The 12,348-nt window shown below is 36.5% G+C and overlaps 1 protein-coding gene across 7 annotated transcripts in view; it reads right to left on the bottom strand.

The window, feature by feature from the left end:
- STK3 (serine/threonine kinase 3) overlaps nt 1-12,348 on the bottom strand; it is a 352,806-nt gene that overhangs the window by 242,011 nt on the left and 98,447 nt on the right. For all 7 annotated transcript variants that reach the window (XR_013528197.1, XR_013528198.1, XR_008477026.2 and 4 more), the window contains exons 5-6: nt 9,719-9,883; nt 9,044-9,211 (exon numbers count right to left, since the gene is read on the bottom strand). Coding sequence is in view for 4 of the 7 variants with exons in the window: in XM_035277381.3 (XP_035133272.1) it covers nt 9,044-9,211; nt 9,719-9,883 (333 nt within the window). In the remaining 3 variants the exon portion in view is untranslated. The remainder of the gene's footprint in view (nt 1-9,043; nt 9,212-9,718; nt 9,884-12,348) is intronic.

Raw genomic sequence — 12,348 nt, 5'->3', positions numbered from 1 at the left:
GCTAGTACCAATCCTAATGAAACTATTACCAAAAAATCAAAGAGGAAGGCCCCTCCCTAACTCATTCCACAAAACCAGTATCATCTTGATATTAAATTTGGCAAAGACATAACAAAAAAAGAAAATTACAAACCAATATCCCTGATGAAAATAGACACAAAATTCCTCAACAAAATACCAGCACACTGAGCTAGGTGCAATCATTCACGTCCATAATCCCAGCACTTTGGGAGGCCAAGGCAGAAGGATCACTGGAGTCCAGGAGTTTAACACCAGCCTGAGCAATATATTGAGATCCCATCTCTACAAAAACAGTTTTTTAATTAGCCAGGCACAGTGGCACATGTTTGTAGTCATAGCTACTCAGGAGGCTGAGATGAAAAGATCATTTGACCCTGTGAGGTCAAGGGTGCAGTGAGCCATGACTGCACCACTGCACCCCAGCCTGGGGGACAAAGTAAGCTCGTCTCAAGAAAAAAAAAAAACACACAAGCAAACCAAATCTAGCAGCACATCAAAAAATTAATTCACCACAATTAAGTGGGCTTTATTCCTGGGATGCAAGGATGATTCAACATATGCAAGTCAGTAAATATGATTTACCACATAAGGAGAATTAAAAACAAAAACCATATAATCATCTCAATAGACACAGAAAAGACTTTTGATAAAACGCTATACCCCTTCATTATAAAAATCCACAACAAACTTGGCATCAAAGGAACATAACACAAAAGAAGTATGTATAACAAAGTCACAGCCAACATCATACTGAATGGGCAAAAGCTAGAAGCATTCCCTTAAGAACTGGAACAAGACAAAGATGTCCACTCTCACCATTCCTATCCAATATGTTACTGGAAGTCCTAGCCAGAGCAATAAGGCAAGAGAAAGAAATAAAAGACACTAAAATAGGAAAAAAAGAAGTCAAAGTATCTCTCTTCACTGACAATATACTTGTATACTAGACAATCCTAAAGATTCTGTCAAAAGACTCCTAGGCTTAATAAATGATTTCAGCAGTCTCAGGATAAAAAGTCAATGTACAAAAATCAGTAGCATTTCTATATACTAATAATATTCAAGCTGAGAGCCAAGTCAAGAATGCGTGACATTTATAATACCTACAAAAAAAAAAAAAAAAAAAAACAACAACAACAAAAACACCTAGGAATACATCTAACCAAGGAGGAGTAGTTCTCCACAAGGAGAACTACAAAAGATGACTAAAAGAAATCAGAGACGACATTTACAAATAGAAAAGCATTCCACGTTCCCAAGTTAGAAGAATCAATATTGTTAAAATGGTCATAATGCCCAAAGCAATCTGCAGATTCAATGCTATTCCTATCAAATTACCATCATCATTTTTGATAGAATTAGAAAAAAACTATTCTAAAATTTATACAGAACCCAAAAAGAGCCAAAATAGTCAAGGAAATTCTAAGCAAAAAGAACAAAGCCAGAGGCATCAATTTACCTGACTTCAAACTATACTATATGGCTACTGTAACCAAAACAGCAAGGTACTGGTACAAAAACAGACACATAGACCGATGGCGCAAAACAGAATGCCCATTCACGGTAAACAGGATAAAGAAAATGTGGTACATATATACCATGGAATATGACACAGCCATAAAAAATAATGAGATCATGTCCTTTGCAGCAATGTGGATACAGCTGGAGGCCATCATCCTAAGCAAACTATACAGAAACAGAAAACCAAACACTGCATGTTTTCACTTATAAGTGGGAACTAAATATTGAATTCACATGGATATAAAGATGGAAACAACAGACACCAGGAACCCTAAAAGGAAGGAAGGAGTGGAGAGGACAAGGGCTGAAAAACTTCCTATTGGATACTATGTTCATTACCTGGGTGACAGAATCAGTGGAAGCCCAAACCTCAGCACCATGCAATATACCTGCACATGTATCCCACTAAACCTAAAATAAAAATGGAAATTTAAATAAACTGTGAAAATATATTTTTTAAAAATAATTTCCAAAGAATTTGAAATGCTGATTTACAATTATTAAATATTTATGCAACTTCTTCAGAACATATCTATTGCATAATGCAAATTACATATATATGATTAAATAAAAATAATCCTGTACTTGGTAGACAACCAAGTCATTTGCATATAAACAGTGAAAAGCATTCTGATTCAAATATCTCTTGAGATAGTGATTAAAAAGAAGATAATAGACTGCATCTTATAATTGGGGTACAAAAAGTGATATGGGGACAACTGGAAAGACAATAAACAGGCAGTAAAAAGTCAAAAGAGCAGAAGACCTTTACCAGCAATGAAAAACAAGCAGGTCACTCACTATTAGAGACAGATTAAACAAAAAACCCAACTTAAAAATGGGCAAAGGAATTGAATAGACAGTTCTCGAAAGATACACAAATGGACAATAAGCATATGAAAAGATGTTCAATATCACTAGTCATCAGAGAACTGCAGATCAAAACCACAATGAGATGCCACTTCATACCCATTCTGATGGCCATTATCCAAGAAAAACAACAGAAAATAACAAGTGCTAGCTAGGATTCTTGTACACTGGTGTTAGGAATGTAAAATGGTACAGCAGCTATGGAAAACAGTATGGAGGCTCCTCAAAAAAATTAAACAGTCTTGAATTGATGACTGTGCATCCAGTTCAGGGTAGCATTATTCACAAAAGCCAAAAGGTGGAAGAAACCCAAATGTCTATCAGCAATGAATAAATAAACAAAATGTGGCATATACATACACAGAAATATTATTCAGGCTTTAAAAGGAAGCAAATTCTGATACATGCTACAACATGTATAAATTACTGAAAACATTAGGCTACATAAAACACACACATAAACACACACAAAAGAACAAATATTGATGATTCTACTTATATAAGGTATTTAGAATAGTCAAACTCACAGAGACAGGAAGTAAAATACTGGTTACGAGGTGCTGGGGTAAGAGGATATGGGAAATTATTGTTTCATGGGTGCGGGGTTTCAGTTAGAGATAAAAAAATTTCTAGAAACTGTGGTAATGATTGCACAATAATGTAAATGTACTTAATGGCAATGACTTGTATAGAGTACTTTTAAAATGGTTAAAATGGTAAATTTTATGTTATATATTACTCATTAATCTTAATTGTTAATCTTAAATTATATAATTATAATTGTAGCATCTAATTGTTCATCTTAAATTATACACAATTATTAACCTTAAATTTTCTTTCTCTATTTGAAAGAAGAGAATATATTATGGGGAGTGTAGTGAGTTGAAAAATGGCCACCTTCAGAAGATATGTCCACATCCTAATCTCTGGAACCTCTAAATGTTACATAATTTGGAAGGAAATAAACACAATTTATCCAGATATAATTAAGTTAAAATCTTGAAAGCAAAAGATCATCCTGGATCATCTTAGAGGGGCCTAAATCCAATGGCAAGTGCCCTTATAGGAGAAAGGCAGAGAGAAATTTGAGGTAGAAAAAAGAGGACACATGGTAATCCCAGCACTTTGGGAGGTCAAGGCAGACAGATTGCTTAAACTCAGGAGTTCGAGACCAGACTGGACAACATGGCAAAACCCCATCTCTACAAACAAACAAACAACAACAATAACAACAACAACAACAAATATATACATATATATATGTAATTTGGCCAGGCATGGTAGCTTGTGCCTGTACTCCCAGCTACTTAGCGGAGATGGGGGCTGAAGCCAAGCACACTGGCTCATGCTTGTAATCCCAGCACTTTGGGAGGCCAGGGCTGGAGGATCACTTGAGGTCAGAAATTCAAGACCAGCCTGGCCAACATGGTGAAACCCCATCTCTACTAAGAATACAAAAAATTAGCTGGGTGTGGTGGCACAGGCTTGTAATCCCAGCTACTTGGGAGGCTGAGACAGGAGACTCGCTTGAAACCAGGAGGCAGAGGTTGTATTGAGCCAAGACTGTGCCATTTGCACTCCAGCCCAGGTAAGTGACTTCGTCTCAAAAAAAAAAAAATACACACAGACACAGACACACACACACACACACACACACACACACACACAACTTCCTAAAGGCCTGAGAAAGAAGACTGATTTTCTCAAAAGTATGTGGTTAACGGAATTCAAAACTAAATTTTTTGAACTATTCTATTTATCTAACTGACCAAAATTAATTTGTTTGTTTCATATTAAACTTTATAAAATAAACTGAGTTTTAACTTTAAAAAATTTGTTTCACTTAACATTCTGATCAGACTTACTCCCATTTGCCTTTACTAATTTTAATCTAATAGCTAAATATAAATCTATAAGCACATGTTCATCCCTCTCCTATTTAAAAAGCTTTGTATGTTTAAATGTGTACATCATTTCCCTGTACTAGATAATCATTACTGTCTGCCACAGTGAGGACTCAGTTTACATATACTGAAAGTTTCCTTGGGGTAGAGGGAAAAGTTGTATCAAACTAACAATTTGGTTAACTCCTTGCCATCAAACAAATCCAATGTTTTCAATAGATCTTTTTATTAGAAAATTCCTCCTTGAACAGTTATATTCCAAATATTCCTTATTCTGCCAAGGAATGATAAAAGAAATATCAATCCTTGGAAAACTAAAAAACCAAAACATATAAACCAAATGACCTCAGACTTAACACCTTTGAAGGACCCATTCTCAAATAACTGCAGATTTCCCATTTAACCACTTTCATTTCCTAATTTAGTGCCATCTTTTAAGTTCTTCATATCCCTCATGCTATGACACTAAATATATGTCCTATAGTAAAAAGCACAATATTAACTTGTGGCCAATTAAAGAGAAGCAACTCCATTCTAAATTATCCAAGCTCAAGGCACCTCTTTTTGCCCTTAATTTTTGCTGGCCTAAGCAAGACTAGTTTACAAGCAGGCCTGGTGCCTGAACACAGTAAAAGGCTGAGAAAATGACTGGGAAACCAAATCCCAGTTCATTCAGCCTAGAAGGCAGCGCCACTGTTCTGGGGTGTTCCTCTTATACACCTCTAGTGGGCAGGCATATTGGAAAGGGCTTGAACTCTGTGAGGATGGCTGCAAGTCATTTCAGAAAGACTGGATAGAATCCTCACTCCAATCAGGCAATATCACCAGTGGCTAGGTACTCTCCGATATATGGAGGCTGAGAAAAATCACCCACCACATCCTAACTTTGTCTCTAACTTTGTTCTAGATAGCCATCTATGTGTAGTAAATTGTATCATTTACTTATATTAAAAGAACCATCAGTTTTTTTGCCTCATCAGCTGTGGAGTCTTCTTGTCAATCACATCTTCGTCTCATTGTGGCAACTCTATAGATTATTGGTTATCTCATTAATCTATATGGCTACCAAAAAATGGCTGGAAAACAAAACATAAAAAATTAAAATCTGTCCATATTTCCTGCTACTCTGGAAAACTTAGAGGGTTCAGATTTTAAATTAGTAAATATTGTGATTAGATGGTTTAAAAATGTCTAATTTTTTAGCCACTCCTCCACTTGCATAGAGTTGGCATATTAACACAGAGGATATTTCTTTGGTGTCTAGGCAAAAATACAGATCAAACTGAATTCATATCTCAGTTCTGCCGCTGATAAGTTATGTCATCTTAACAAATAATCTTATCCATTTCATCCAATCTACCCAATGGAGAATAAAATATTAATTTCACAAAGTTACTACAGTACAAAAAAAAATATTGGTTAAAAAAGAAAATCATTCCACTTACTTATCATACTGTGATATCCTACCAGCTTTCTCATATCTTAACAACCACTTTATCTCCTCTCTAACCTCTTGAGATTCAGATGTCATCTGTTTAGGGTAGGGCTCCCCAGATGACTGCTATGCAGCAAGCATGGAGAGAACACTATTCCATGATTGCTCCATTTCCTTATATTCTCTTTTCTTTCCAGAATTTCTCTCTCTTTCCAGACTGTGCCCTGTTAGTAACCACCTGAAGTGTATCTCAGCAGCATCCTTAAATTCCCTGTAGCCCCATCCTTTAAAAACACTAATTCATTAAAACCCAAACCCTGCATATCAAGGCCATAATGCACTCTACTGCGCAGCAGAGTATGCTACCACAGGAAGGCCCATAAACCAGTATTAATTACATTACAATTTCTCAATTACCAATTTTAGCTGGACCCACTACATTTTTTTTCTCTCTTGAACAGCTCTTTTCACGCCCGTACTATGCCCCCCACCAAACTACTGTAAACCTTGAAGAAACAGTAAAAGTTATTAACTTTATTAAATTTCCACACGTGAATATATATTTTGTAGTATTCTACATGACAAAATGGAAAATATGCATAATGCACTTCCCCACATACCAAAGAACAATAATAATCTGAAAAAAAGTAGTTGCATGACTGAGCTGCAAGCTAAATAAACTACAAGGCTCTTTTCAAGAACACCGATTTTACTTGAAGAATAACTGACAGAAAACTAAGGTTACACAGATGGGTATTTGACAGACATTTTCTCAAAAATGAACCAAGTGAACCCGTCATTTCAAGACAAATAAAAGGCAGTATTTGTTGCCCATGATAGAACTGTATCTGTTACATGATCTTAACAACCCCCAATACTTGCAGTTCAATACTCTAATTTGTGAGGCAGCTCACAAACACAAAAAAAGTTAAATAATGCCATCATTCAAATAGGAGATAAACTATATTATGTTTGGAAATGTACAAGGCAACACTTGATTAACTATCCAAAGAACTGGACTGTCAAAAATTGCCTATATACAAATTATGAGGAAAAAGAGAAATTTACTTGGGCGACAGCTGTCAAGAATGGGTCTATCCAGAAATAAAATCTGAGTTGAGACTTTAAAAAATGGTAGGATTTAGACTGGTTTGAAAAAAAAAAAAACAGTAAGCAAGGCATCCGAGGAAATTTGCAATATATATATATTTTTTTTCCTAAGAGAAACACTATCATCAGGTATATTTTTAACAATGTATTATGTATTCATTCAAACTCTCAGGTAATATTATCAGATCCTTAAAGGAAGGGGTCACATATTACAATTCTCTCCTCTCTGCTAGAGAAAGTAGCACAGGGTCAAATTTAACATATTGAACTATTTGGATAGAAAAATAAGATTTACACAGGGAAGAAGCAGAATGGTAATAATGGAAGTCCTAGGTTAAATCCCAGCTCTGGAACCTACCTAAGTTGCCTTGGGTAATTTAGTAACCCTCACGGACTGAAACACAAACTTGTCTACTTTGAGGATCACTCTACAAACATCCTAACTAAAATAACCACAGATAACTAATGATCAGAGAAGAAGTAAGACTCTGTGTTCCTGTTTTTGTTCTTGCTGACCTTGTTATTTTTCATTTTATTTTAAAACAATTGATGCTATTTTTATCTTTCATTTACCAAAAGGAATTTACATACACAAGGAAGATGGTACATATTGTATACGATTATATTACTCAAAGAATTCTATGCTGGGCACACTCCTGTAATCCCAGCACTTTGGGAAGCCACAGTGGGAGGATCGCTTGAGCCCAGGAGTTGGAGACTAGCCTGGGCAATGTAGCGACAACTTGTCTCTACTAACAGAAAATAGCCTGGGCAATGTAGCGACAACTTGTCTCTACTAACAGAAAATTAGTTGGGCATGATAGTGCATACCTATATCCCCAGCTACTCTGCAGGCTGAGGTGGGAAGATCACCTGAGCCCAGGAAGTTGAGGCTAGAGTGAGCCATGATCGCACTACTGCACTACAGGCAGGGTGACAGAGTAAGACCCTGTCTCAAAAGAATGAGAAAACAAAAACTCTCTTTAAAAATGCTCGCGAAGGCGAGGTCATCAGTTCAAGGCTAACCTGAGCAACCTCATAAGCTCAAACTGATTGGCAAAAAAATAAAAATAAATAAAATAAAAAAATAAAAATGTTTCAATACAACAGACAGATTTTTAAATGTTTTCCATATAATACACTATTACCTATATTATCAAAATTTAACCCACAATAGCATTATAATATCAGATGTGATTCCAATTTATTCATCTTCAGATAGCCTAAAATAATGCATTCTTCTTCTTCCTACTTACTTCAAATTCCTCCAGCCACCATGACACTATCTTCTCTTTTCTACACATACATACACTCTTCCCTTCATTTCTATATCCTTATTGAGGTAACTGCAGCCACTAGAGGGCAATAAGTATACAAAGATAAATGTACTTATCTATGATGATGAACTTATCTATATGATTCACAGAGTAATAAACCTAAAAAGTATATCATCACAAATCTTGAAACATAGGCAATTGGACTTGAATATGTAAGATATATATTTCAAACTCAAAAATTTTCCTGCAGCGATCACAGAAACATATAATGATGTTCAACAAAGGAATTCCATTTTCTGAATAAGGATTCATTAAAAAAAAAAAAGCCTAATTCCTTTACAGGTGCATAGCAATATTAGAAATTAGGATTGCTTAATATCATCCTCAGACCAAAGAGAAAGGGTAGAAAAAAAAAACCACACACACACACACACACACACACACACACACACACACACACTGAGAGAGAGAGAGAGAGAGAGAGAGAGAGAGAGAGAGAGAGAGAGAGAGATAGAGAGAGAGAGAGACAGGTATACATTACGGAGTGGGTAAGAACAGATTACTTCAAACTCTTCCACTATCACATCGAGAAGCAATAAACTGAAGAGCAAAGAGGATTTACCAACCCTTTCTTCTACTGAAAAGCAAGCAAAAACTTTACAGGTATATTTTTGGGGGTAGAACAGTGACTGTAGACATATACAGAGCCTTCACTTCTTTTCCCACAATTTAGAATGCAGAAGGAAGAGAAATTATCAGTTACTAATCTTTAAGAGATAATTTTAGCATTTTTAAAAAGAACAAATTTAAATAAACGTATTTAGTTTATATTTACTTACACTGACATTACAAAACTGCAACACTTATATAAGGCTAACATTTTTAGCAAATCATAATTTTCTTACCCTCATTGGATGTATATCAGCATAAGGAGGTTTTCCTTCAGCCATTTCTATAGAAGTAATGCCGAGGGACCAGATGTCAGCAACACAGTTATAGCCTATTTCTTGAATCACCTCAGGAGCCATCCAAAATGGAGTTCCTATTACAGTATTGCGTTTGGCCATCGTATCCTGCAATAATGTTACGTAGCCATAAATGCTACTACAAAAACACAAAGGAAATCTGTATGCCAAACATTCTTTAAGAAAAAGTCAAAACCTCCAATGCCACATATTGTATCAGAAATTGACTATATTTTGCTAAAATTTCAACCAGTTATGACATACTTAGGAATTCTGAATTCTGAAAACAACCAAGAATCCACAGGTAACTTATCTCTACTACCATCACTTAAATACAATCCTTAAAGATACTATAATGCTGAAAGCTACACAAATGAGCTGACTAGCTTCCCTTTTAGAACAGTAAAGCATTTTGATTACAAATTTTCATATTCAATTATCCTAAATTATAAATTAAATAATACTCGAATTTGGCTCGATTAGGGTTCCTTCTCCACAAAAACAAAAAAGTTACACATTTCTTTCCATTCCCCCTCAAAAAGTTATCAAAGTTTAGTTACAATCAAAGCTGAACAAATTAGCCAAGTGTTTAGAAAATTATTAAATTTAACTTACTGTTAGCTGTCCAGCCACTCCAAAATCTGCCAATTTTGCATGTCCTTCTGTATTGAGGAGAATATTTCCAGCTTTTATATCTCTGTGTATTTTTCTCATAAAGTGCAGATATTCTAGTCCTTTCAATGTAGATTTAAGAATGGTTGCAATTTCATCTTCTGTTAACTGGAAAGAAATATTTTTAAAACCATATTAAAATGCCATGTTAGATAAACTCTTACAAAAAAGCACTAGTAACAAGTATGTCGTGTGTGTGTGTGTGTGTGTGTGTGTGTAAGACACCCCACTCTGTTGCCCAGGCTACAGCACAGTTGGCGTGATGACAGCTCACTACAGCCTCATATTCCTGGGCTCAAGCCATACTCCCACCTCAGCTTCCCGAGTAGCTAGAACTACAGGCACACGCCACCCAAATAGGCTAAGTTATTTTTATTTCTGTAGAGACGTGGGCTTCGTTATGTTGCCTAGGCTGGTCTTGAACTCCTGGCTTCAAATAATTCTCCTTTCTCAGCCTCCCAAAGTGCTGGGATAATAGGTGTGACCCACCACGCCTAGCCACAAGTACTTCTTTCTAATGACCATTAAACCTCCAGGAAACCGCTAAAGGGATAAATAATCTAGAACTTCTTCTTTCCACAATATGCTTTCTTACTCTTATTAAACATTTTACTCATTAAAGGATGATTAAATTTCTCTCTTTAAGATTGTCAGTATTGGCAGGGTGTAGGAGGCCAAGGCGGGCAGATCACTTAAGGTCAGGAGTTCGAAACCAGCCTGGACAACATGGTGAAACCTCATCTCAACTAAAAATACAAAAATCAGCCAGGATGATGATGTGCATCTGTAATCCCATCTACTCAGGAGGCTGAGGCAGGACAGTCACTTGAACATGAAAGGCAGAGGTTGTGGTGAGCCAAGATTGCACCACTACAACTCCAGCCTGGATGACAGAGTGAGACTCCATCTAAAAAAAAAAAAAAAAAAAAAAGAATTATCAGTATCAATCCTAAAGCAAAGGACATATCCGAAGAATCAGACTGATATAAGGAATCACTATTTCTCACATCTTCTAACACTGGCGGGAGGGGGCATTATCACAGCTAATTTCTGTTCTGAAAAAGTAAATTCACATACTTCCCCTGAGATATTTCAGATTCTTCATGAAAACGAAACCAACAGCTTTATATAAAGAAAAGTAAATGAGGGAGGGTGGCTTGCAATGAATCTTCTGCAAAAAGCTCCTATACCAGTGCCACTCCTAACCCTTCCAAGTCCTGGACTTCTGATCTAATACTAAGAACTCAAAAGTAAAAACGTCAGAGAAAGATTAGGAAAGTGGAAACACAAGCAAAGGCTATCAGAAGAGAAAAAGGGGGAGAGTAGAGAAGGCCGGGCCGGGCGCGGTGGCTCACGCCTGTAATCCCAGCACTTTGGGAGGCCAAGGCGGGTGGATCACGAGGTCAAGAGATCAGACCATCCTGGTCAACATGGTGAAACCCCATCTCTACTAAAAATCCAAAAAATTAGCTGGGCATGGTGGCGGGCGCCTGTAATCCCAGCTACTCAGGAGGCTGAGGCAGGAGAATTGCCTGAACCCAGGAGGCGGAGGTTGTGGTGAGCCGAGGTCACGCCATTGCACTCTGGCCTGGGTAACAAGAGCGAAACTCCGTCTCAAAAAAAAAAAAAAAAAAAAAAAAGAAGGCCAAGGAAGAAAGGGATGGGAAAGGAAATATTCTTAACAATTGAGCAATAGAGCCACTGCTAACCGTACCAGAAAATGTGCTAAGAGTTTCACATGCACTCTCATTTATTCTTATAACAATCTTGTAAGGCAGTGTGATATTATGAAATAATAGGAAATATTTGGTCTTTGCAGTTTCTTGGCACAAAAACTCCTAAGACCCTGTGAATTGATTGAGTGAGTAAGAAGCTGAATCAAGACATTTTATCTTTGTTTTCTCACCATTCTCACAAGAGTGAGAGGGACAGTCTTTTGTCATTTATAATAAGCTCCTTTCAACCATACCAGAATTTATACTGAGCAGGTGACTCTTGGTAGGAGCCTGCGTAGCTTCAGAATGGGAGCTGATTGCCAAAAAAACCAACCAAGTGATTAGAAGTTTGGAAATTTCACCTCAACCCCTGAATTATGGGAGGGCCGTGGGGAGACAGTGGGTAGAGCTTTAGCTAAGTACAAGTGTCCAAAAACTTAATCAATCATGCTTATATAATAGAACAAACCATAAAAACTCTAAAAGATAGGGATTGCCCTCATTATGCTTATATTCTATCTATAAGCAAAGGGATAATTTGGGAGAAAACAGGATAACACAGGAAAATGTCAGTGAAAATTGCTATGAGGACAATAATAGAGCACTACTGATAGAGAATGACTGAGAAGCTAATTTAGACTGACATTCAAGAAGGCCCAAAAGACATTTTACTGAAGTCTAAATGATATAAGGAAGCCAATCATGTGAATGGCTATCTGGGAACATACATTCCACAAAAATCTTTATTAAAAAAAAAAAGATTAAAATATCTTGATTCAACTTCTCAAGTTTTCTAAAACACTGAAGAAAAGAGAACACTTCCAAACTCATTTTAAGAGGCATTATCTGATACCAAAG

The sequence above is a fragment of the Callithrix jacchus genome, chromosome 16 (genome assembly GCF_049354715.1).
Source record: "Callithrix jacchus isolate 240 chromosome 16, calJac240_pri, whole genome shotgun sequence".
Taxonomy (NCBI): Eukaryota; Metazoa; Chordata; class Mammalia; order Primates; family Cebidae; genus Callithrix; species Callithrix jacchus.
The sequence above is the reverse complement of the archived record's forward strand: the minus strand, read 5'-3'. Positions and strand labels throughout refer to the sequence as shown.